The 27,973-nt window shown below is 40.8% G+C and overlaps 1 protein-coding gene across 1 annotated transcript in view; it reads right to left on the bottom strand.

Moving 5' to 3' along the window:
• Window positions 1-27,973, bottom strand: part of TRPM3 (transient receptor potential cation channel subfamily M member 3) — a 725,609-nt gene that overhangs the window by 12,726 nt on the left and 684,910 nt on the right. The window contains 2 exon segments of the mRNA XM_036738414.1: window positions 2,303-2,502; window positions 2,864-3,014. Of these exon segments, the coding sequence (XP_036594309.1) occupies window positions 2,303-2,502; window positions 2,864-3,014 (351 nt within the window).

The following is a 27,973-nucleotide window of genomic DNA, read 5'->3' as shown; positions in this document are numbered from 1 at the left end:
GGACTGGTTTGCCATTTCCTTCTGCAGCTCGTTTTATAGATGAGGAACTGAGGCAAAAAGGGTTATGTGACTTGCCTGGGGTCACATGTCTGAGGCCAGATTTGAACTTAGGAAGATGGGTCTTCTGACTTCAGGCCCAGAACTCTATCCACTGTGCCACCTAACTGCCCTATGTCAACCTTTTAAATGAGATTGATCCTCAAAAGGTCCTTTTAGCCTTTCTGATATATAGCATGCAGAGACAGCCCAAGACTCTTCTGTATCCATTCTGATCTGTCTATGGCACTGAACTTCTCCTATCAATTTTTCCCATTCCCTATATGCTACTGATGTGTGAGATCCATTCTTGTAGTGACAATATGAAGACCAGCACATTAGACAAGGTTTGATAAATGGCTTCACCCACCTACCTATTTGGTTACCCTAGACTCTTTGAGTGGAAATGGAGCCTGGCCTACAAATCTGGACTATCTAGATTTCTTTATACTGTCAGTTCAATCTAAAAGGCAATGATGCATTTATCTAATTTACCTAATAATCTATTTATTGCCTACTACATCCTAGGCACTATGTTAGGGAAACAAAGACAAAGACGGGAACAGAAGAGTCCCTGCCCTCATATAGCTTATATTCTACTTGGGAGAAACATGTTCACAGATAAATAAATAAAAAAATTTACAAAGTAAATGCAAAATATGAGGAGGGGATTAGGAAAGGCCGTTTGTAGGAGGCGGTACTTGAGCTAAGTCTTGAAGAGAGCAAGGGGCTCTAAGAGGGGGAGGGGAGAAGGGAGAATATTCTACAAAAAGGGAATAGCCTAGTCCAAGATACAGAGATAAGAGATGGAATATTATGTCTGGCAGAAAAAAGGTGGCCAATTTGGCTCAAACACAAAATGCATTAGAAGGACTAATGTATAATTAGTCTGGAAAGTTTGGAGTAGTTTGGAACCGCATTGTGAAGAACTTTAAATGCTAAACATAGAGGTTTTTATTTTATCTTAGAGGCAAGAGGGAGACATAGAGCCTTTTGAGCTGTGAGGTAATACGGTCAGGTCTGTGGTTTAGGAATATTAATTTGTCAGGCATGTATCGACAGTAGACTGGAAGGAAAAGGGGATTGGATTCAGGGAGGCAAATTAGGAGGATATTACAATAATCCAGGCAAGACTTGATGTGGGCCTGACATAGCATGGTTGTGGTGAGACTGGAGAGCAAACGGTGGATGTGAGAGATGGTATGGAGGTGAAATGAACCCAGACTTGGCAATTAATCCTGTTCCCGAGCTATCTGGACATGTGGGACTCAGCTGTAACTGTACATGACTCTCCCTCCAATAGAATGTAAGTTTATTAAAGAAGGTCTTTTTCTTTTTGCCATTGGCATCTAGCACCTATGCTCCTCACACATAGTAGGTGCTTAAGAAATAAATGCTAAATGAATTGAACCAAATTGCAAATTGCTCTAGGATCCCGAGTGTCCTCTGTAATCCTCAGGGCACTTCCTGGTGAGGGATTTGACCCATTAATAAATACTCAATCTGTCCCTGATTTTGACTATGTTAGTTCACACCTAGAGGAGGAAGGACTTAACATTTTAAAAATCAGCTTTCATTTGTGGGGATTACAATTTCATATGGAAATTGGGAATCTTGTAGCAACTTCTTTATCCCTTTCTAAAACTTCTAATTTTTAGCTGGTAAGGAAATTGGGGGTTACCAGGGCAGAGAACTGGTTGAAAATGACAGATTTAAAAGGATAATTGGCTTGGTCTAGGTCATGGGAGCATACATTTATCACTAGAAGATACCTTAGAAGCTGTACTCTAACCCTCCTCATTCTAACAGATAAGGAACTAAAGCTGGGAGAGGTTATTTGATTTGCCAAGAGTTGAACAGTTAGTAAGTGTCTGGTACAGGATTCAAACCCAGATCTTTCAGACTCTAAGTCCAGCATTCTCACCACTATACCATAATGCCTTAAGCTTTAGAAGCTACTAATATAGAGAGGAGTCTATGGCCAGAATGAGTGTGAAAGGTTTTGGGGCTCATCTCCTGAGACCTGTTGGTTATATTTTCTGCCACTAGGGGTGAGAGGTCAAGGGCATGTAATTCAATCCTTTTATGGCTTCACTACTACCAGTTTTCAAGTGCCAACTCCTAAGGAACTCTAGGGCCATGTGGAGCCTTCAGCAAGCCAATGGAAAAAGCAAGATGAGTGCATTTTCTTGCATAACCAGCTAACTATAGGAATATGTAGGAATTTCTGCTTTGGAGTGTTCTGGGTCAGGTACTCAAAACTTACTTAGGCCGAAGTCTCTTTCATCTGGGTCACTCTCATGTTTCCGCCAACGACAGCAGAGGTGTTGGAATATCATGGTCATGTGGCTGAAAATAATTAGGGGTGGTGGCAGGACGGGTCTTTCGTGAAATGTCATAATCAGCTGATACCTCTGAAACTTCCACACTTGATTGGATATAGATTTAACTTCAAAAAATGTATTGCTGAATAAAAAAAGAACAAATAGAAAGCAGTGAGATCCTCTGTTCTGTTAAGGATTGTTTTTCTTTTTAAGAGGTGTACCTAGGACAAGATGACTGTGGCTTTGCCCTAAGGTAACAAATTTAAAGGGCTACAACAGTACCCTCCCAGGATGACTTTCTTCCTCCTTGTGACTGTATTCCTGGCTTTTGGCTTACAGCCCTTCAGGAGTGTAGCAACCACTAGGCATTCTAGGGCTTGTTTCCTTCCCCTAGTGGTAATAGCCCAAGTGAACTTCACCTTCACATACCATAGCTAACCTCTTTCCCCCCAGGTACAGTAATTTTTTGTTATGGTTTCCCCATATGCTAATTTGCCACTTACTTAAAGACAGCAATAAGGAGGTTGACCAGCAAGATATTTGCCACTAAGAGATAACAGGCCATAATGGCTGGCACAATCCAGGCTCCTGTCTTGCAGGGAGGCAACTGGATTATTTTCCCATCCTCTCTGGTTTCGTTTTGTCCACAGGGAGCTGGAGAAGGTAAAAGAGACAAGAGGTGAGAGAGTATAGTCCTCAGTGCCATAGCTCCTTTGTCAATAATTAATGATCATTTTGCCCCCAAACATGAAAATAGCAATAAAAAACTCCAACCAACAAGAACAAGAAAACCGTCTGTGAATCTTCCGGGTGGTTGCCTCTCTGTAGGAAGTCCACTTATGTAGTATATCCCCCAGTTCCAGGAGGCTTATAGTTTCAAAGAGTAACTTTGCTGTTAGTCTCTGAAACATAACCTTTCTCAGGAAGGCTCAGTGAGGGTTTCTGGAGGACCTTTCTGTTGGCTTATCAGGGATGCACAGAACCTTTGGGTTCTTCCCTCTCTCTGATTTGTCAAGTTACCTTAAAAAAAGCCCCATGGAAATGAAAACAGGTCAGCTACTGGCAAGGAACCACTCACCATTGATCACCAGTTAATGAGTTAGTCATTGTTAATTGCTGTAAGGAGCAACCTCTGTGTTGGTAGGAAATGATTTGTTATTCTTGTATTGATAGGGAGCATGAGAGAAGGAATGCAACACCTTGGGAGATACTTGGGGGGCGAGACAACACACCAACGGAAGCACTTGATAAGATGCCTGAAAGGGGTGGGGGGAGGAGATGGCGAAAAAGTCAGAGAAGTTCCAAAGTAGTGAGGTGAGAAATGAGGGGATGTTCTGAGCTGAGTTCCCCCCTTAAATGGAAGCTTTGGAATTCCTGGCTCCAAGGCCTAATCAGAGACAGAGGACAATGATGAGGTGGAGTCCCAAGGCTGATGGGATCTTGCAGGTTGATTAGGTTTTCCCAGTAATGAACTTCCTGGAGCATGATAGAAAAGTATAAGTCCCAAAGTAGGGTAGCCAGGTGAAAAATGAGATATTCTGAGCTGAGTTCCCTCTTTACATGGAGGTTTTGGAGTTCATGGCTCCACTCTTCAATCACATCTTGTAGAATGATGAGTTTCTTAGAGCAGGAATTTACATTTTGGGAATGGGGTAATATCAGGGAAGCAAGGGATTTTAAAGTAGTAGTTACTGAAATGACAAAGTAGCAACTTATGTAGTCAAAGATAGCTGTGGAGGCAAGTGGAGCCAGTTTGAGGGAGATGTCCTTGGGCAATTGGGATGGATCAAGGGTCTAAAGATGATAAGAATGATGAAAGTCTAGATGAATGAGACAGAGGGAATGGTAGAAGAATAGTGGATTGTGGTTACGGAGGGATATTCATAAGTTCTTGATCTTGGAGGTGGTGCGATTTTGAAAGACAATGATGTTTCAGAAATGCTTATGTTAGTCTGTTGATGATATGGGGTGGGGAATGTACTCATTGGAGTTGAGTTGGTTGACGAATCATATGGTTGAGTTGTTAGAGGGGTTCTCAGCATGAGTCCAGTCTTTGAGCCTAATAGAAGGTGATGGGATAAAGTCTTTGAAAAAATAGGCAGAATAACTTGGAGGTCAGAAAATAGCAGAAGCAAGGATGGAGGTACAAGTGGAATCAATTAACCACAGAGATGGAAAGATCACTGAAAGATGGTGGTAGAGGAATGGTGTGGATGCTGTATGGAGTGAAATGTGTCTTTTCTCTTTCTCCTTTCCCTGTGAATTGGTTGTGTATGGTTTGTCTTTTGTTCCCTAAGAAGATCATGACATCAAGAAGATGATGCCATGACTTGCAAGTGAACTGGATTCAAGTGAGGAGGGCTATGAGTTGGGGAGGTGTAAGGTTAATGGGGAATAAGATCTTCCCTGCCCATCAATAGGCCTCACGTAGAGCCCATTAAGGGAAGCTAGCTTGCTTGTAGGAAGGCTTACATACTTTTTGTTAATTTCTGATTGGGCACTGAGTCAGGAGGGTTGTGATGCCTTCTGGCTCTGAGCCTATCAGCTGAAAGAGTATATATTCTGAGAGGTGAGCTTTTTGCTTTGGGGCTCGCTTATGAAAAGGATCTTGTGATTCCCTGGTTGAGTCTCTGAGTGGCTGTATGTTCAGAGCTTGCCTACTGCTCAGAGATAAAGGCTCTCTCGATCCAGTGGTGAATGTAAATATATGTAGCAGTATTGTTTTGGTTCAGGCAGTAGAGCCCTGTCTGTTGGTCTTTATTTTGCTTCTCTGTATTTCCTCTGTTTGTATTTTATGTAATTAAAGAAGATCATTGACCCCTTCAAAGTCGCTTTCCTTAGTAAAGCAGATCTAAAAACCTGTGCTAGCAGCCATCTTGGGTGTGCCAGTGTGGTGGCCATTACAGGAGGACAAGGGAAGACTGTAACAGCTTAAACAAGAACAGAGGGAAGATGTGCTATTATCTTTGCTGAAGACCAGACAAAATTGTGGGGGGATATGGAGAAAGAATGGCCATTCATGTCTCAAGGAAATTGTAAGGAATGTGGTCTCCTCAGGAGAGACCCAGGTTTTGATCATTATGAGAAGAAAGGAATATTGTTTGAAAAATATAAGGATATAGGGGAGTTTGTTGACAACAGGATAATTCCAAAGTATGCTGTGGAATGGGTGAGGTGATTAGTTTACCAGGTTGGGTGGGAAGTTGCGGAATAATAGGCCTGAGGATTTGGAAGCAATAGGATGGTCAGGCCACCTCCACCTAAGCCAGAAAGACTGAAACTGGGAAGCTAGTAGAACGGAAGGTAGATTGGTGAAGTATGCTTGCTTGTCAGTACTCAACTGAAAGAGAATTTGTGGTCACTCTGACCCAGGGTTTGAAATAGAATTTGGAACTTTAGCATTTTGATGAGCCTCGATAAGTTTTTTTTCTAGTTTTCCCTAGTTCATCGATTAAAGTAATTGGGTCTCAGGGCTCTGGGATACCTGGTACTGGGCAAAAAAGAGATGAATTCTGGGCTTCCATGAGGTGTCTCTTCCAGGTGTACTTTGGGACAAGGAATTGGTTCCTTTTGTTGAGTCACTGATAATTATTTCACGGGAGGATGAGTTCAAATTTGGTCTTAGATACTTATAAGCTATGTAGGCTGTATAACATTTAAATCATTTAAATCTCCATCAGCTCCCTCATCTCTAAAGTGGGAGTAAGAATAGCACCTCCCTCCCTAAGTCGTTGTGGATAAAATGAGATGAAATCGGCAAAGCATTTTGCAGATCATAAAGCACTTTATAAATGCTTCCTGCCACTACCACCACCACCGCCACCACCATTACTACCACTACTACTACAACCACCACAGTTTGTTTTTTCAAAGTTTACAAAGTGCTAAAGATCCAGCAACACTTTGAGGTAGTGAGCTCTCCGTTTTACAGATAAAGAATACTCAGAGAAGTTAAATGGTTTCCTTAGCATTACATAGGTAGTGTGTGTAGACCTGGGACTCAGAGCCAAGCCTTCTGTCTCTAAGTACTTCTCTCATTCTGCCACCCTGCCTCCTGTCAAAAATAAGGTCAAGAACAAAGTTGAGCAGCAGTTCATGCGAGAACGATCTGGAGGTTTTAGTGGACTGCAAACTTGATGTCAGTCAACTACAGGACATAGCAGTGAAGAAAGCTCCTTTTATCTTAGGATGCATCGATAGAAGCACAGGGTCCAGAGTGAGAGAAACTCATTTTCAAAATGAAAATCCAGTGATGCGTAAGACCTACGATCATTTGCATAGGCAGTGTTCATTCCTGAGAATCGTTATGGGTGTTGTAAATCTTGCCCACAATGAACATATCCCTTGTATTGTCCAGTTGTGATTCTGTAGGGTGGCTGGATTGGGCGAACTCATTAGCCATGGGCAATGGTGAGTCCCATGATTGCTGTGACAGCATCTAGTTCACTGGGAGTGTTCAGTTAATGATCACTGAGGTGACCTCTGGGCTTGGTCAGAAAGCAGAATGGAATTTAAGACTAGGCAGGGCAGTTTTCATGTTCTTTGCCTTGTTTCATGCCCCAAAGCACACGTGTCAAGTTGCTTACTTAGCTATACTTAGGTATAGGTGTTACCCATAAATGAAGGGAATGATAACTGCACTAGCAATACAAATTAATCATTAAAAACCTCCCACAATCTTTAAGAATCACAGGATCCATTAGGGTACAGAGAGTACCATACCCAAAGCAGTAAACGTTATTAACAGCAGCAGGGAAAATACCCATCTGAACAAAAACAAGTTACAACCTTCTTATTTTGGGGATATCTCTGTGACAGGAAGCATGCTGTGATTATAATCTATGTGAAGCAATGTGTTGGATGTGCTAAATAGAGCAATGCCAGGTTGTTGACTTGGGGATGGTGACCAAGAGGGTACAGAACAATTGTTGATCTGCATTGGTGGAGGGAGTTTTCCATATTGAAAGCTCCCTACATCAATGAAATCAGATGTCTGGAACCTCTCCTAACTACTCCCCCCACAAAAAAATCACTTCTCTGGTTCTGAGCATTATGCTTCTCTTAATTCAGCTTAATATGGTATTGACTTTTTGGCAGCCATATTACACTCCTTATGTATCTTGCAGTCCGGTAGAACTCCTGTATCTTTTTCAGACACCTGCTGTCTAGCCACAGTTCCCTCATCTTTTTCTTATAAAATGACCTGTAAGTTCACTCTGAACTTTAGTACTCCTGAGGTTAGTTTCAGAGAATCATGGCATGCTCTTGTATTTATCTGCCAATACCTTACTTTATTTCCATATTTTGTCAATATCATTTAAAATTTCAAGCTTGTTGATGAGCTTCCTGCACATCCACATTAATTTATTTAGATAACTCTTCTTTTCCCCATCACAATAATTTCTTTTTGTGCCTTGAGAATTTATCCTCAAGAGCTTCCCAAGCCTTGTCGATTTGACTTCTGCAGTATGTCAGCCATCCATCCTGTTTTCTCTGTCTGCACATAGACTCTATCCTAGTTGTGGCAGTCTTCACTTCTCATATGGACTGTTATAATAGCTTTCTAATTGGTTTCTCTGCTTCTAGTTTTCCCTCCTCCAATCCATCCTCCACAAAATGACCAAATTGATGTTTCTAAACCACAGAGCTCATCATATCATTCACCTATTCAAGAAAATCTTCCATGGCTCCTAAATGCCTCTAAGATAAAATATTCAGTTGTCAGTTTCAAGATAAAATATTCAGTTTACCATTTAAAACTCTCCACCATCTGGCTCCCACATGGCTTTCCAGTCTTATTCCATAGGTTCCTTATTTCCCTTCATATACTTTGAGTCAAACTGACCTGCTAGCTCTCGCCTGTAGGTGACATTTCACCTCCTATCCCTGAAGGGTTCTTTGAGAATGAGAGAGGGGAAAAAAAGGACACTGATTCTTGCCAAGAGAAGATTGTTGGGTCTGGTCTTCAGCAAGAGTACTGGAAGATCTTCCTTCTACTCTAGTTTAGGCTTCTACATCCTTCTCTTTTCTCCCCAAATGAGGATCAGCCTTTGGTAATAGAAATGGTCTCTCATCATTTTGGAATCTCTACTTTTCTAAGACATTCATTCCCACCCTCTTGGCCTAGTTTTCACCCTACTTTTCACTCCTCTTGGTCTATAAGGTATTGGACCCACACCTTTCCCTGCTACATATACTGTGCTGCCCAGAGGTTTACAGTGTCAGCCTCATTTCAGACCACAGGACTCTTTATCATAGAGGTACTGTGGGGTTCTTTAACCTCCACCATCTAAGCATTGTGTCCTGCCTAAGGCTTGCCTTGCAGTCTTGTCATTCAGCCTCAAAGATTTGTGAGGTCCTTTAAGAAACTGGAATGGCGGTCTGATAATGGCTTGATCTTATAACTAGGCAGCTCGCCTTGGCAGTGAACCCTTCTGCATGTGAGCATGCCAATACAGAATTGGAGAATGTTAGAGCTGAAATGAACTTTAGGATTTATCTAGTATAGGAATTATTAACCATTTTTGGGTCTTGGACTCCTTTGGCAGTCTGAAGCTTGTGGATCCTTTCTCAGAATAAAGTTCTTAAATGCATAAAATAAAACCCACAGAATTACAAAGGAAACCAATTATTCTGAAATAGTTTCTATCTATCTATCTATCTATCTATCTATCTATCTATCTATCTATCTATCTATCTATCTATCTCGTTCACAGATCCCAGGTTAAGAGCACCTGGTCTAGTCCAACTTTTCCTGCTACCCCTTGAATTTTACAAATGAGAAAATTGAAGCTCAATGAGGCTAAATGGATTTTCTAGTATCTCTAATTATAGGATCATAGATTTACAGGTGGAAGGGACATTAGAAGTAATTTAATTCCCACTGAGGCTGGCTACAATCAGTGCTTCCACTTCCCTTCCTCTCATTCCCTTCTTAACTCTCTATAGTCTGGTTTCTGACCTCATCATTCAAATGAAATTGTTTTCTCTAAAATTCTTGGTCATTTGTTAATATCAGATCTAATGGGCATTACTCAGTCCTTATTCTTCTTTACCTCTCTGTAGCTTTTGGCACGATTGATCATCCTCTTCTCCTTGATACTTTTTTCTCTCTAGGTTTTTGTGGCACTGACCTCTCCTGGTCATCCTATCTGTCTGCCCACTCCTCAGTCTCCTTTGCTGTATCTTTAGCCAGATTATAGCCACTAACTATGGTATCCTCCAAGGTTCTGTCCATGACCCTCTTCTCCCTCTGTAATAATTTCACTTGGTGATTTCATTAGCTCCCATGGATTCAATAATTGTTTCTATGCTAATGATTCCCAGATCCAGCCCTAACCTCTCTCCTGATCTATAGTCACCCATCTTTAACTGTCTCTTGAACATCTTGAACTGGATGTCCCATAGATATTTTAAAGTCAACATATTGAAAACCAAACTCTTCTTTCTCCTCAAGACCCCTACTATTCCTAACTTTCCTATTACTGTCAAAGATACCATCATCCTCCTAGTCATGTCAGCTTGCAACTTCTGAGTTGTCCTTGACTCCTTACTCAAATTGATCTTCCTAAAGCATAGGTCTGACCATGTTACCCATCTATTCAATAAACTCCAGTTGCTCTCTATTGCCTCTGGAATCAAATGCCTTTTAAAGCTCCTAACAAGCTTACTTCTTCCTACCTTTCCTGTCTTCCTATGCCTTACTCCCCTCTATGTACTCTGGGATCTTTGCTTTTCCTTGTAAGAGATATTCCGTCTCCCAACTCTGGGCATTTTTTCAGTGATTGTCTCCTATGCCTAGAATTCTTTCCCTCTTCATACTCATCTCCTGACTTCCCTGGCTTCCTTCAAGTCCCAGTTAAAAATTTACCTCCTACAAGAAGCCTTTCCCAGTTACCCTTAATGCTATTGCCTTCTGTCTGTTGGTCATCTCCGATTTATTCTTTATAGATCTTGTTTGTTCATAGTTGTTTTCATGTTGTCCACTCCTTTAGATTGTGAATTCCTCGAGTGCAGGTACTGTCTTTTGCTTTTCTTTGCTACCTCAGCATTTAGTGTAGTAACTATCACATAGTGGATGCTTACTAACTTGACTAGAAAGGCACATAGAAGAACAAATGTACCCAGTTGTTTTGAGACAATGTTTATGAATCACAAACTTCTTTTTAGAGGAAAAAATATTTTAAATTCTCTGGTCAGGGAGATTTCTTGGGCAATAGAAGCTTTAGGAAATTGCCCCATGTGTAATCACAAATTCAATAGTTCCCAAGTTTGGGAGGTCCCAGGCTCAAGAGTTCAGGATTCAGACCTCCTAGTGAGAGAGGGTGTTTCTTTAACTTTTGGGGGGAAAGAATAAGACCATCCACATAGTTCTTATGCATCATCTTACTGGCTAGCCTCTAGTTCTGGTGCAATGGGAATGCTATTCCTTGCTTAATAGCCTTAAAAGTATGCTAACCTTCTGGGGAGAATATCAACCAACGGGTGGTGTTATGGGTTTTGGAAGAACTGTGTACAGTTCTGTGGGAAAGATGGACTTACCAGCATGTCAGAGGATTTCCCTGAGAGCAATTGCATGTTCATTTCACCTCTGGGGGAGATAATGGGCTATCTGAATGCATTATATGGTAATATATTATGAGTTCCTGTGGGTCCTTTGTATTGACTGCATTTCTGTGGGGTAAGATAAAGGCTGTCCCATGCTTGATTTGCACGTACTATCTTCAGTGCTTATATAGGAGCTAGGAATTCCTATTATCCACATTTGGGGAACTTAGATGTGCAATAGCCTGAGTATATTAGAAGATTTTCTGGGAGTATCTCCAGGTCAGAGCATAGAAGCGAAGACAGAAAGTGATTTGGTGTTGGGCCATTCCTTGAAAGCTGAGAGTTTTTGTGGGCCCTGGGCTGTATGCTTATACACCATATAGAGGATATTTTTGAGTGCAAAAAAAAATGCACAGGAAGATTGGGCAGACACTTAGATTCTTATTTTGCTTTTCTGTTCCCATTGACAAAAATAACTTTGGACTTATTTTGGAACTTGTTAAGACCAAAATTCTGGCTATAGAAGTAAAATTAGATTTATATTAATAAACACATAATGTGGACTCTTGTGTCCAGTGGGTTAAAATACTTATGGTCTGGCTTAACTTTAAACATGAGATAAAGGGATGTTAAAAATTAAATATTGCCCAATGACTGATATAATCTGTATCATCTTTAAAATATAGAGTGAAAAGTGACAATCTTGAAGATCTTTTTTTCTCTCCTGTCTGAGAAAATGTCTCAAATGCCTATTCCATATCACAGGCAAAGGAATCAAAAGCTTAGCCTAGCGTCTGACTACATTTATCCCATTTTTTTTAAAGAAAGGATTTTCTGCTAAAAATCCAGCTTGAAGTGATAACGAGACAAAGAGGATTTCTCCAACTCCCTTTGAAAAGCCATACAATCTGTCACTGAGGATTTAGAATGTCATTAACACAGCTCCTGAGGCTTAAACTATGGATGAATCAGATTTAGATAACTCTTTTCACCTGTTTCATTCTGACACAAGTCTTTTCTAGGCAAGTCAATGCAAGTGTTGATTCTTCTTCTCTTTATACTGAAGCAGCTTCCTGAGGGCTCCTTGCCTAAAGGAGCCTTGGATTGGGAAAGAATTAGTGGCAAGCCTTTTTAGAGCACTCACTGGATACTTGCTATTTTTTCTCTAGGCAGCCCTCAGTTCTTGCTAGTAATGGAGAATACTTCTACTAACATCCTCCTCTGATGCCTCAGTGTTATTTTGAAGTACCTATTGGCTGTGCAAGGCCAGGCTGTGCAACCTCTAGCCAGTCCAATTAAATTGGAATGGATTTAAGGTCACTCCTTGGCACATGATCCAAGGATCTTCTTACCCAAGTATGGAGATGCTCATCAAGATGAAATGTGGCTACCAGATGATATTTTTCAGTTGTAGCAACTCATGACCATCTACTGAAGACATGGAGGGATTTTTGATCTCTATTGCTAGAGGGAGTATTCACACACTGAGAATATAATGTTTCCTAGACTTGGAGATGGAAAGAACCTCAGAATGATAGATAAAGCACTTATTAAGTGCTTACTATGTGCCAGGCTAGTCTACCAATGCTACCAATGTGAAGGCCAGTGGGGAGCTGGCCCTGAAGATTGCCTTTTATTACAGCCTCTCCAGCTACCCAAAGTTAGGAGCCCTGTCAGGCTGGCTTACACTCTATATCTCACTTCTCCTATTAGGCTATAATCTTTAGGGTAAAAGCCATGTCTCAGTTATAGTGGTATAACAACAATGCCACTTGCCACTACTGTGGCTGTGTAAGGCCAATAACAGCAGTACACAGGAGGGCTCCTAGCACAGGTTCTTTAATCTGCTTTCCTAAGAAAAGCAACTTTAAGGGGTTAACAATATTACTCTAATTAAACATACATATATCATTCACTTAGTTCAGGGGAAAAAGTCAGCATCCTGAACTTCAGAGAAAACACAAACAGAAATTACAAGCAGAAATTATATAAACAGCAAAATAGCACAAATCAACAGACAGGCTTCTAGCCGTCTGACCAAGAAATTACATACATAGTTACCAGAGAGAAAAGCACCAATATCTGGGTTTTTCAAAGCCGGGGGGCTCCTTACCAACTACCTAGAGTCTCATCTGGTCAAATTACATGACACTCTTCCAGTGAGTGAGCCCCAAGCCAAATGCTAACCTCAGAGTATATATATACTTCTTCAGGGTCAAAGGGTATCACAACCATGCAGCTCAAACCCATGTGACTTAAACCTTCCCGTGACCTAAGCAGGTCATCAAAGACTCCCAATTCAATAAAAGACTCTTGATTGAAACAAAGGCAAGACTCAAAGGCACTTGATTGCCTTAGCGCTGAGAAGCACTCCAAAACAAGAGACAACAAAAAGTCCCACTTTACTTGCCATTACATGTGGCATCTACAGCACTTTGTTCCTTACATGTAGGAAATTGTCTGATCATCTTTTAGGAGATAAATAATAATCATTGTTACGTTATTCTTGGGTATAACTTCACAGACAAACTATACTTACTTTAGTGGGTAGTATAGTGTGGAATTAACGTTGGCTTAGGAGTTAAAAGACCTAGATTAGAGTCTTGGCTCTACCTCTTACCATCCATGTGACCATGGAAAATATACTTAGCAACTCTGAGATTCAATTTCCTCTTCTCCAAAATGAGGATAACTATACTTGCAGGACTTATTGTGAGAATAAAATAAGCTAATGTATAGGAACAAGCTTTATAATTATAAAGCACTATTTGGATATGCGTTTTTATTATGGAAGATTACATTGAGTTTACTGAAAGTTTGACTTGAGACCTAACTAAGCTCGATCATTCTGAAAACACTTATAAATTAAACTAGAAGGAGGAAACAATCAAACAGATTTTCTAGAATTTCTATACTCATTTATTTTCACCATCAGTTGGCTTACCATACTGGAACTATCCTGCCTCAATTTTTATATTTGATTGGATGTGTGCTATGAGTGTATGGAATCTCACCATTAGAGAGTCACTCTTTTATTTTCTTCTAAAAATTTATTCTAGAAAACTCCTAGTAAAATGCAAAGATTTTGATTGGCGAATTAAGTATTCATTAAATTGATAAATGTCATTCTGAATACATCAGTAAACTCTCATGTTAAATCCCAATTTAGAACTCATTTTAAAAACATTATAGAGTAGCACCTGAGAACATTTATAGACAAAACTGGAAGGTGAATGACAGAGATGTGAAATGGAACAGATTGCTGTCTCTTCTATCGTTTGGTCTCAAAAATCTCAGTACTTGATGTTTTATATAAGAACATAGAGATGTCCCTTAAGAAGATGAAGTCAGAAAGAGCAGTTAAACCTGATTGAATGCATGCAAAAAATTTGTGCTGCAATTTTAAAGGTGCTAGGGTTCTCTAAGAGAATGAAAAAGAACCCAGATTATATTATTGCCCTCCAAAGAAGTGACCTAGAAGGCATAAACAACAAATAACTCAAATTCCTACTTTATAAGAATAGTTTTGCAAATATTGTGGGTATTCTCGATTCAAATATGAGAAGAGTACCCAATTGCCTCACCTCCCCCCTTCAAAAAACAAATATGAGAAGAGTAGATGAAGGCTTTTGCAGATGATTTCCCACAGCAAATCACATCTTTTTATTAACAGTCGTGCAATTGACTAAAAAGTGTAGAGTATACAAGATCTTGGTGTATTTCTTGTTTCTTGGTTACAAAAAAAGATTGACTTTGTAAAGTTCAATATTAAAGGCATACTTCCAACAAAAAATTTACCAGGCATGTGCCAATATCATATAAGCCTCCTTGAGAGATGTAACAACATAAATAATCTTGATTAATGACTCTCTGATTATTAATACTCAAGAAAAGCATTAAGCAGGGAAACATAAACTTGCCAAACATGTTTGCTACCATCATTCTATTCAGTTCAATTAATTTTGTAAGTTCTGATTGTGTTCAAGGTCCTGTGCATATAAATCAATCCATCAATAAGCATTTATTAAGCATCTACTATGTGCCAGGCACCATGGAAATACAGAGTAAAAAAAAAAGCAAACAGTACCTGCCCTCCTTTAAAGAGTATATATTTTACTGGGAAATCCAACATATATACAGTTAATTAAAGTTTGCAACACAATTTCAAGAAAAAGAGAGCACTAATAGCTGGAGGGGGTGGGGTTAGATGAGGAAAAGCTACATATTGAAGGTGGCATCTAAGCTATGTTTTGAATAAAGCCAGGGACTGGAGGAGAAGGCTCAAATGAGTGGAAAAAAAAAATTTAAAGAGAGGAGCTATATAAAATAAGATTGGAAAGATGAATGGGAGTCTTGTGAAAGAGGGTTATAAATGCCAGATTGAGGATTTGGGATGTTATCTTAGGGGTTCTAGGGAGACAGTGAAGACTTTTGAGTAGGGAAGTGATATGTTTAGAACAATACAGAAAGAAGATTTTGGTAGTTCTATAGAGAATGTACTGGAAATAGAGAGATGAATCAGAAAGCTATTGCAGGAGTTAGAATGAGAGGTCATGAGGGCCACAGAATCTGAATGGAAGAGAAATTCCCTATAGGTGGTGAGACACTCCAGATACACTCATTTACAGATGATATTGTTTGGATTGTATCAAAACTGGAAACATTGCAGATTCTCCTAAATGAAATACATAATTAGTCGAGAGTCCAGCCTAAATAATTACCCAGGAAAAAGAAAAGGCTGAAGAATTCTAGGCAGCACAGCGGGTAGAACACCTAGCCTGGAGTCAGAGACACCTGAGTTCAAATCCTACCTGTGTGACCTGGGGCAAGCCATTTCTCCATTTACCTCAGTTTTCTCATCTGTAAAGGGGGATAATAGTAGCACCTGACTCCCTGCATTGTCATGAGGAGTGAATGAGAATATTTGTAAAGTGCTTAGCATAGTATTTGGAATGCGGTAAACTCTATATAAATGTTAGATTTATTAACCAGCAAAAAGAATAGAGTAGTTAGTGGTCAGAGAAGCAGGAGGAAAACCTGAGAATATAGTGTCTTAGAAACCAAGGGCAGAGAGGGTACATATAGAAAAGCTAAAGAGGATCAGAACAGGAAAAAAACCTGTTGACTTTGGTGATAAAGAGATTATCATGACCATAGAGACAACCACTTCAGTGTGATTGGGATGGAAGATAAGTTTCAGTGTAACATTTGGGTAGTGAAAAAGTGGTAGTATATAATGTAGATTACACTTTTTAGAAGAGGGAAAGGGAGATAGGATGATAGTTTGGGAGGTGGTAGGGTTAAGGAAAGGTTTCTTTTTAAAAAAATTTCTTTTAGTGGTCAAAATCCGAGATTTTTGTAGACTAGGGAAAAGAGCCATTAGGAAAAGAGAGATTCCTCATTCCTCTTCAGGCTGTACTCTAGGCATTCTCTACCATGGAAACCCCCTCATTCTGGATGTTCACTCCAGCCCTGAAATTCGCATGTTGGAAGCAGCCTTTACCCTTGCCTCTCTCCCTCTGATTGATGATTCCTAGAACCTTCATTTAAAGAAGGCTCTCAGAATATCCATGTTTCCTTCTTCCCCAGGCTGTATTCCAGTTGGGCTCTTGACTTTATTGTGCCTAGGAAGCCTCTTCATCCTGGAAACTCATTGCAGCCCTGAAATTCACACACTGGGAGCCACCTCTTCTGGCTAGATGGATGGCTCCTCACAGAACCTCCATTTAAGGAGGGCGTCCAGGCTCTACCGTGCCTCATGCCAGGGACCTTCTTTGTTGACTCCCCCCCTCCAAAAGACTTCTTTTTATGTGTTGTCCACTGCTTATTAGAAGGCAAGATCCTTGAGGTCAGGGATGAGTTTTTCTTTCTGCTTGTATTTGTATTCCCAGTGCTTACCTGGAGCATAGTCAGTGCTTAGTAAATGCTTATTATTGTTGTTGAATTTAGTGAAGATGTATGTGAGAGGGGCCGATTGAAGGAGCAAAGCCGCAGGTGGATAGGAGAGGAATGAGACTCAGGGGTCAGGTGAAGATGTTTGCTTTAGCAAGAAGGAGGAGAGATGAGACTCAGATTGGAGATAAAGAGGACAGAAAGGATAAGGTTATTGAGAAGATTTGGACAAGACATGGAATTTTCCTATTTTATCACTGTTATCAGTTCTTGTTTATCTGTATATGGATAGACTGTGGCAAAATTTCATTCCCAGGTAGCTTTCAGCATACCCTTGGGCTGCCTCATACTGTAGTATAGGTTCAGGGAATAAAAGCTGTTCTAATATAACATAACATAACATGACATGACATGACATGACATGACATGACATAATATAATGTAATATAACATATCTATTGTTAATGAACTATTGTTAATCAAAACAAAATATAATCCCCTCCTCCCAAGTGAGGAAAACCCCTTTACCAATGCAGATTGGCACCTGCTCTGAAATTTACAGTGTTGTACTGTCACTTGGGGCACTAGTCCCAAGGGCATATAGTTAGCATGTATCAGAAGGAAGGGCTCAGACCTAGGTCTTCCTGTCTCATATGCCATGCTGCCTCTTATAGACTCAGTTCCCCAAAGTTGCACAGGGGAGGAAATCCTCCCTTGACCATTCTTACCGTAGCAAAAAAATCAAGTCTTTTCTCCCTGAATAAACATGTGGAAGGGTTTTGCCTTGTGGGTTTATATTGCTTTAGGCTCTAGGGATGGAGAATTTGAGTTTTGTGTATTGTTATTATGATGGTGGCACGATGTGCTGGACCAAGAGTCAGAATGTCTCAAGTTCAAATTCAGCCTCAGGCGCTTACTGGCTATGTTACCCTGGGCAGGCCCCTTAGCTTCTATTTGCCTCACTTTCTTCATCTGTGAAATTGGTATAATCATAGCACCTGCCTGATGAATGTAATGATTATTAGCCATGACAGAAGTAATCCACCCATATATGTCCCTTAGGGAATGTAAATGATGATGTTTCAGGGCCTGCTTGGCTGTCTGTGTGTGTTCCTGTTTTATTTAAAAGCAAATATCGAACTATATAGCACAGCTGTTAACAGTGGCAGACATCAGTCTGGTACAATAGACTAAGTATAACTTGGAGCAGGGGGGAAAAGCCATGAACTGATTGTCAGAGGACCTGGGTTCAAATCCTGATCTTGGCACTTACCAGCACAACCCTGGGAAAGTCATTTAACTTCTCTGGGCCTCAGTTTCCTCATGTTAAAACAAAAAACTTGGAGTAGATACTTCCAACATTCCTTCCAGATTGAAAATCTAGGACATATGACCTCTAAACTGTCACTTTCTATGAACTCTATACACTAGGGGTATGAGGCTGAGCTCAGCATCACAGAGGCAGTCTGTGGCTTCATCTGACTTCATCTTTGCCACTGGATTATTGTTCCTGGGGGTTATATTACATGTATTTTAAAAAATCAATATGGCCCAAAATACATATAAATGCTTATATAAATAGAACAACTTGAAAGGGTCCAGGTGGGCAGGGTTAGATTTAGCAAGGAGGAGGGCCACCTCTTCCTCTGAGGCTAAAAAACTGGAGGAGAGGCTGGGCAAGGACTTTGGGAGGATTAAAGGACGACATTCTCATGACTCTGACCTTCCGTGCTCATTTTTGCTCCTGTGCTTTTTCCTTTTCTCATCGTCCTCGAAGGTTCTGTGCCTCTTTCTCTCAAGCCCAGCCTGCCTATTCTTTGTGTGGTTGCTGGGATAGACGACACCAAAGCTGTTGTTGCTTTTCACATTTCAGTGGTTTTACTCTAAAGAGCAGGAAGGGGAATAGGAGGATTCAGTCCATTTTCCACTTGCGACCTGAAAGGATATTGGTGGGATTTGGATTTCAATGAAAACTATTTGCTGCCCTATTCTGAGTATATGTAGATGTGAATTCACACATCAGGATGACCAGTTAGTGCAAGATAGGCCTACTAAACTGGATAATTCATGACAACCTCTTCCTCCCTGACCACAGTCCATTTTGGGCCTGGATGGGGTGGCAAACAATGGGTGATTTTTCATTCTGGCTATAATGTAGCACAGAAGCTGGGAGTGCTCTTACTGATGGGTTCTTTTACAGAGCCCTCCCTTTTTTTGTAAAAAGCTTTGATCTTGGTCCCCCTAGATCTGAATGATCTGGGTTGGCTACTTCCACAGCATGTTTTCCAGTGCATAAATGCCACTTCAATTCATTTTGTGCTGGATTTTCCAGGTCTCTGGTAATATTACTACAACCGATCCATGTTGACATTGTCTTAATGATAATCATCCCTCATTGAAACTGCTATATTCATTGAACAACTTTATCCTTTATGCCATATCCAGTAACTTGGCAAGTCCTGTTAATTCTATCTCTGCAATATCTATCACATTCGTCTGATTTCAGTTTCCACTGACACCAGCCTAGTTTGGGCCATTATTACATCTGGTCTAGACTATTTTAATCTATATGCTGCTCTTCTATCTAGTTTCCCTTGCATCCATCTTTCTCCTTTCCAAGCATCTCTCACACAACTACCTAAGTAGTCTTCCCAACACACAGTTAGGATCATGTTAAGTCTCTGCTCAAAAACTTCAAAGGCTTCCCACTGCCCACTGTATAAAGATCAGACTGCTTAGCCTGATGTTCAAGGATTCTCACAACCTGGTTCTAACCTGCCTGCCAGGTTTGCAGTAACTTACACTTTACTCTTCTTTCCCTACTGTAGTAGTAGTAGGACAAGGAGGAAGAGGAGAGGAAGGAGGAGAAGGAGGAGAAGGAGAAAGAGGAGGAGGAGGAGGAGGAGGAAGAGGAAGAGGAGGAGGAGGAGGAGGAGGAGCTGTTGTTGAGTCATTTCAGTTGTGTCCAACTCTTTGTAACCTCATTTGGGGTTTTCTTGACAAAGATAATGGAGTGGTTTGCCATTTCCTTCTCCAGCTCATTTTGCAGATGAGGAAACTGAGGCAAACAAGCTTAAGTGACTTGCCCAAGGTCACACTGCTCGTAAGAGTCTGAGGTCAGATTTGAACTTGGGTCCTCCTGATTCCAAGGCTGATGTTCTATCTACCTAGCTGTCCTCCCCTCCTTTAAGGTATTGCTAAATTGAACTACTTGGGGTTTTACTAAATCATCTTTCACTTCCCTTCTTCAAATACATTTTCTTATTCTGTTCCTTATATCTGGAATAAACTCCCTCACCCTGAATTTCCATCTGTTGAAATCTAATCTTTTAAGGCCCAGGTTGAATGCCATCTTCTCTATTAATTCTTCTCACATCCTTCCAGCTGAGAGTTAAACTCCCTGTTTGAATCTGTTATGCACCTTGTCCACCTCCTTGTCCATTTTATATTATAATATATATATATACTATATATATATACTATATATGTATATATACTATAATAGTTATAATGTAATTTATATTATATACTTGCCTATGTAGGGAGACCAGCAATTTTGTTGCTAGTAAGAGTATAAAACAAAGTCAATAATGTTGAACGAAGGAAGTAGGGGAGAGGTTGATAGCCCTACTGATTTCCATCTGGCTCTTTGAGTCTTTTATCTTGTTGACCTGTGTGGCAACCAGGGTACTGTGGGTGTTGAACAGAACCTTATCACTCTAGGTATTCATGGTTTCTTTGCAATTTTGCTTAGTAGAATACCAAGGGTAACTTGAAAGGATATAGAAGAAGAAAGTCAGACAAGAGACCAAGGATCAAGATCCCAGCAAGATGGAAAGCTTGATCATAGCCTGGGTGATTCTTTTAGCAACTAAATTGGAATATATAGTCTCCATGACTAGAGTGTAATCTTCTGGAAGGCAGGTTTGTAAACTTTGTAAATCTTTGTAAACTTCCCACCCCTGTCCTTACTTAGTACAGTGCCTTGCACGTAGTAAGCACTTGATAATGTTTGTTGATTCTCATTCATTTTTATCCTGTTTTTCTTTTGAACCCCATGCATTTTTCCTTTGTGTGTATGTTTTTCCCCTCTTTAACTCTCTAGTGGCCTTAATAGAAATATTGAATAAGCGTCTTCCACAGCACTCAGCTGTGGAAGCAGCTGAATCATTGTGTTACCTAGGTTGCCTGTCTCTCCCTAACCTCACCTAAAAATGGTGCTGTAGAGTTTAAAAACGCTAGTTTTGTAGTGGGTATCACACCTTAGGCCTGGTCTAGCATGAGCCTTCTTCTCCAGAGGAGCCTTCCATTTTGCATTTGTGACATAGAGCCGATTCCCTCTCCAGCTCTTAGGAAAATCCACTTTGGTTCTCTGATTATCTAAATAAATGGAACAAGATTCTTATTGATGATCTGGGAACACATTCTGGGCTGCTCTCACTTCAGCTAAACCGCTAAGCTGTGGCTACTTCGCACACAGGAAAGTAACACCTGCTCAGTGTTGAGCTCAGATGGGAAGCTGAGCTCTCAAATTCCACAGGTGCTTTAACCCTTTCTGAGGCAGAAAATCCAACTGTCATGGAAAGCCAACAGCCTGCATGGAAATTTTCTGGATAGTTTTTGGACCAAGGTACACATTTTCATCACAAAGCACAGGCAATGCAGGATTAGAGGACATTTTATTTTTGCTTTCCCTCTTTCTTCTAAGAGTTGGGGAGGGTGTTGTTCTACCAAGCTAAAGCAGCTAATTTACAAGAACACTAGACTTTTTTCCTCAGGCTGGCAGGAACCACACACAAAGATGCTGATAGTTTCACAAGTAACCAGCTGAGTCTATGGCCTTGGAGAAAGCACCTAGTTCACTGGAGGGAGTGTGTGTGTGTGTGTGTGTTTGTAAATTATATACTTCATCTTATCTTGGTAGAAACAGTATTCATAGAACAATCTTAGTGACACGTAAGGCCTGGACTAAAGTCTGTTTTTTTCAGTCATTTATAATTGACCATAAATTGATGATTTCATGCAGCTCTGATTCTAAATGATTATCAGAGAGTGACATTTTCTTTGGCCAAGTTGGTTTGAATAGACCTGTGGGAAAGTTTTAAAAAGAAACCACAAACAGTATGAAAATTGGCTAGTTTCTGGGTCCCACATAGAGAGGGAACAAGCTGAGCCCTTTCCAGCTACATCCCTTGTCTAATCATGGAACAAAGACGGTTCTTTGGGGCTCTGGAGAGACCCAATCCTCGTGGGACCCAAACTTGGGGGATTTGTGACTAAACTTTTTGTTTTGGCTTTCCCCACATGAGCAAAGAAGGGGCAATTAGCTTGCAGGCTCTGTACTTCTCTCTCAGAGAACCCCCCTCTCTCCTCTCTACCCACCCTCTTCCTCACCGTTTCCCCTCTCTCCTTTCCCTTCGCTCATTCCCTCCTCTCTGGATCTCTTTCTGCCTGCCTGTCTCTCTGACAGAGAACTCTACAGGAGGAGTCCTATTTGGCTTTTAAATTGACCAATGATATAATGAAATCAACAAAGATGGTATATTCAGTGCAAATGGCAGAGCATATTGTCATGTATTTCATGAGTCACTTACTTAACAAAAGCAATTTTACTTTTATATATTGTATAACCCAGATATCTGAGGTCTGATTGTTCTTTTGGGAAGAGAGCAAATTGCTTCTGTCTTGAAGTGGGCAGGAATGATTTTGTGGCATGGGAGATCCATTTGTATGTGCTGGACACCATGATTTTCCATTGTGAAGTTAGAGGGCATCCATAGCCCTACTTCTTTAGCATCTGAGTTATCTAGGTAAGCTAGCAACACACACCAGCATTGGTTGGGGAAGAAGGGGGGAAGTAGAGGGAGAGAAAAAGGGAGGGTGAAGAAGGGGGATGGGGAGATGGAGATGGGAGAGGGGAGAGAGAGAAAGAGAGAGAGAGAGAGAGAGAGAGAGAGAGAGAGAGAGAGAGAGAGAGAGAGAGAGAGAGAATATGAGAACATGAATGAATTCCAAATCAAGAAAACGTACGTCCAGGTCTTATTTCTGACACATAGTGATTGTGTGATCCTGGAAAAGTCATGTAGCCCTAGGTAACTCTCTAAGTCTGTAGACTGAAGAACAGTCACTGATATCCATTGGTAGGAGTTTGTTTATTGTGAGTTCTCTACACCAATCACAAATCACAAATGTCTTCCCCTCTTTTCCATGCAAAAAAGAAAAATCACACTGAATATTCAGGTAGTTTGGCTTAGTGGATAGAGTGATAACCATGGTGTTAGGATGACCTCGACTCAAATCTTGCCTCTGACATTTAGTATCTGTGTGACTCTGAGCAAATCTCTTGACTAGGCAACACTCTAGGACTTAACCACTGAGTTATAGAAGGGTCCCCACACTGACAGAATTATAGATACTTTGCCATTAGACCAAATGTCGTGCTTGAATTTTGGTGGGGGGAGTCACTTCCATCTTTGTTGTCCAATGACATAATTTTTAGCATGAGCTTATTTTGTGTTCAGACTGTAGAGCCATCCGTTCTATCAAACTGCTTCCCTCATATAGATTTTCATTATTCCAAGTGGTCACAGATTACAGGAGATACCAAATTCCTGTTTGGCATTCAAAGCTTTTTACAGCTTGGTCTCTTGGTCTCTTTCTGTCTTTCCCACCTTCTTAAACACTGAACTCTTAAGCTCCAGCCATACTGACCTACAGGCCTCCATCTCCCAACATGGCGCATGACTGCAGTGTCAGTCTCTTGTGCCTAGAATGATGTCCCTTCTTACACCCAACTCTGAATCTGAGGCTTCCTTTAAGATACAGTTCTAATTCCACTTGATGGAGGGCTTTCTTTATCCTCTCTGGTGCTACTGCCTTCCCCTCTAAAGTTACCTTGTTACTCTAAGTATATCTTGTATTTATGTTTCCTTCCTTAGAATTTTTTTTGCATCCCTAGTGCTTAGCATAGTACCTGGCTTATATTAAATATTAATAATAATAACAGTCATTATTGGTTGATTGCAAGGCTTTATGTGATGTGCAAAGGACACAAAGATGGAAAAGGATCCAGCATCTGCCCTCAGGGAGTAAATCCTAGTAGGTTGTAGCTCATCAAGGTCATCCAGCAACTGGATTTGGCCTTATCGATTGTTGGCATCTTAGGAGTCAACAGTTTTAACCAATAGGTGACTTTCTAAGGTGTGGCCCGTCAAGAAAGTCAGAAAACATTCTCAATTATATTTTTTTTATCCTATATATAGATATGTACCGATCCGGTTACTAACAGCTATACCAGGTATCCGTTCATTCGGCAATCATTAAACTTTCTCACATGTATCAGGTGAACAGTGGGAGTGTGGTAAGGATAATCTGTTGGACAGCAGCATTGTCCTCCTACTTTTTCCCACCTTTGCCTTGTTTTAAGGCCATCTCATGTTTCAGCTATTTCTCTGGGGGAGGACATGGCCCAAAAAATGTTGGTTCTTGAACAGCTGGCCATAGGCTTCATGCATTATTAAGAGTTTGAAACCCAAGCAGTCTCAGTTACGATTGTCTTTTAGCCTGGTGATTTGGTGGTCTCTGGAATATTTCAATGGTAGGGCCCAGTCTGCAGCTAAGGCCTTTCTGAACTGTGGTGTTGTTCGGTTGTTCCGTCCCATCCAACTCTTTGTGATGCTCATAGACCATAGCATGACAGGCCCTTCCACCCTCTATTATTTCTCAAAGTCTGTCCAGGTTCATGTTTGAGGTTTCCATGATACTGTCTCTCCATCTCATCCTTCGCCATTCCTTTTTTCTTTTGCCTCTAGTCTTTTCCAACATCAGGGGTCTTTTCCAATGAGCCCCATCTTCTCATTAGTTGTCTTTATTATTATAGGGACCTCTCTTAGACAATATCTGGCAAACTTATTTTGAGTAAGATGTATGCCTGAATGTTTTTGAAAACATCCTAGAATTCAGATTTTTCAGTAATTCATTTTCTCAAGAGAAATGAGTTATAAAATATTATTATGAGCAACTATATTGGAGATTAAATTTTCCCATCTTTCCTTCCTTCCCCCACTCCTGTCCCTGTCCTGTTCCTCCCTGACTGCTGATACAAGATCACAGATTTTGAACCAGAGAGGCCATCAGAGGCCATCTAATCCAAATTTCTCATTTTACAGAGAGGAAACGCATCAGATTAAATGACTTGTCTCAAATCCCATTGGTAATAACTGTCAGTGCTAGGACTCAAACCCAGGTCTTCTGATTCTGGGGTTAGTGTCCTTCTTCCTTAGTTCCCTACTGCCTCTCTTAACTAGAGGGTTTTTGAGAAGACCAGCAGCATAGCACTGCTGTTAATTTTTATCTCTTCTTCTGCTCTCTCTGCTGGTAGAATTCAAACTCCTCAATGAAAAGGATGGTCTCACTTTTGCATCGGTATCTTTCAGTGCTTGACAGTAAGCAGGCATTTAATAAAAGATTGGTGATTGATTGAGTCATCATGAGACAAGAAGTTATGTGAGGGCACACAGAAGAGACATCCTAACTGATCAGGAGTACTAAGGGTGCTAAAGCAGAACATCCTCATTAGCTAACAGCCTGTTAGGTCTCTCTTGACACAAAGGTCAGAAGGTCTAGGGAAGTTGCCTACAAAGGCTATTCATGCAAAGGGGCTGTTGATACTGCCATGAATAAACATGGCATCAGCTTCAGACATCAGGAAGGGGTCTGGATGAGGTGGAAACATGTTCTTTTTCTCAAGCGTGAACACAGAGGCAGGTTGGAAAGGGTAGTGATCGATAACAGTTAATTATCGGTGAGTAAGGTACCTAAATACAGAACTCTGGGAGATGCTGAAGATAGCTTTCTCCCTAGATCTTGTCATGATGTCAGAACTGCAGTGATTCATGGAAGGCTCCAGGGCCTTCTGTATTTCAGAGAATCCTAGAATCAGAAGGGATCTCAGAGATCATTTAGGACCTCAGGGTCATGCATCTAATACTGGGGTAGAGGGATGGGATGAGGTTCTTCAAAGGTCATATAGTCCAATCCTTATATTTTATAGAAGAGAAAATTAAGGCCAAAGAAATACTTGTCCCAGGTCACCCAGAAAGTATCAGAGGGAGGGTTTGGATCCTGGTCTTCCTGCTCCAAAGCCAGTGATCCTTCCAGGGCTCTCTCTTGATCCTTTGTCTAACTCCTTTCTCTCCAACATTCCTGATAAGGCTATCCATCATTGTCTATTGAGAAAACCACAGTGGTGGGTTGCTGATTAGCCATTAAGGCAGCACTTTCCATTTTGGTATACGATCTTGTTCTAAACTGCACATTCTATATAAATACGATATTTTGCCAATGTTAATTATTACTTATGCCTAGTTGTTTTCAATCAACTGTTCTATTTTTTAAGCATTTTAAAAGCATGATTGTGGAGAAAAAGCCTATTGGGTATTCGACCTAGCTAGGCACAACCATGACCAAGGCACCACTATCCAAGGGGTTATAGTTTACCTGAATTACAGGCTTAGTGGCCAAGAGAACTTAACAGCCTCACAAGTACTAGCTGTGCAATGTCAAAACTATAAAGAGATATGAACCATCATACCACCCAGTACTAATGTTACCTCAGGGCCCCAGATCTTTTAGAACAGGAGCTTTTAGAACTGGAAGAGACCTTAGAGACCAACTTGTCCAAACCTCTCATTTTACAGATGAGGAAATTGGGGCTTCTAAAAGTTGTGATTCATCCACGGTCATAAATGACCTTAAGTGGTAGAGCTGAGACTCCCACCCAGGTCTTTTGACTCCAGATCCAGTTCTCAAAAGCAATTGGGTAGCAATTCTTGATAGGTCACTTCACCAAGAGGCTATGTGACCCTAGGCAAGTCATTTAACCCTGTTTGCCTCAGTTTCCTCATCTGTAAAATGAGCTGGAGAAAGAAATTGCAAACCACTCTAATATCTTTGCCAAGAAAACCCCAAATGGAATCACAAAGAGTCAGACATGACTGAACAACAACAACCAACGTATATAAAGTGCTTTGCAAACCTGAAAGCTTTTTATACGTGTGCACTTTACCAGGGCTTTCATTTGTAAAGAGAGCTCTTGGGAAGGAACTTCCTTTCCCAAAGCCCACCTTCTCTGGGGACACTGAGAGTTTAAGCAAATCTCCCAGGGTCACACCATCAGTGTGTGGCCAGAGGGGAGATTCGAACTCCAGTGTTGCTGATTCCAAAGCTGGTGCTTTTAAACCCTGTCATTATTCTTATTCTGGGTATTTGAGGTATTTTCTTTAGTCCCAGAATAACTTAAGACTACTACCTGTATGACATCAGGCCTCTCCGGGCCTCAGTTTCATCATTTACAAAAGAATAATACTAATGGCTCACATTTATATAGTGCGTGAAAGTTTACAAACCAGCTATAAATCCAATCAGTCATAAACCGAGCATTTTGTAACACAGTCCCACTCTGACTACCTCTTAAACTAGGCATGCCATCCTCTACTCCACAGGGTTCATCATCTTTTTTTCTATCGTGGACCCCTTTGGCAGTCTGGTGAACTTTGTGGACCCCTTCTCAGGAGAATGTTTTTAAACGTGAAAAAGTAAAATACGTAGGGTTACAAAGGAAACCAAAGGTTAGCAAAAATAAAGATGTAATCCACCCCCTTCCCCATCCAAGTTCATAGATCCCCTGGAATCTATCTACAGGGCTCTTGGGAGTCTGTAGACCCCAGGTTTAAACTTGATCTATTCCAAGCTCTCTTGCAACATCCTCCATTCTCACCTGCTGCTGTGAATTGGTTCAGTGGAAAAAAAATATTAGAATAGACAAGCAAACACCTAAGATGCTTCAGAGAACTATCTGACGTCTACCAAACAAAAGGCGTCTATAGGACTGGCTCAAATTCTAGTGATTGGTTTGTGCATTGTGGAAAACTATGGCTACTTCTTCTTCTCCTTCCTTCCCTCCCTCTTTCCTTCCTTCCTTCCTTCCTCCCTCCCTCCCTTCCTTCCTCCCTCTCTCCTTCCTTCCTTCATTCCTCCCTCCCTTCCTTCCTTTCTTCCTTCCTTTCTTCCTTCCTTTCTCCCTTCCTTCCTTCCTTCCTTCCTTCCTTCCTTCCTTCCTTCCTTCCATCCTTCCTTCCTCCCTCCCTCTCTCCTTCCTTCCTTCCTTCCTTCCT

This window comes from Trichosurus vulpecula, chromosome 9, assembly GCF_011100635.1.
Source record: "Trichosurus vulpecula isolate mTriVul1 chromosome 9, mTriVul1.pri, whole genome shotgun sequence".
Taxonomy (NCBI): Eukaryota; Metazoa; Chordata; class Mammalia; order Diprotodontia; family Phalangeridae; genus Trichosurus; species Trichosurus vulpecula.
This window is presented reverse-complemented; position numbering and strand designations above follow the sequence as displayed.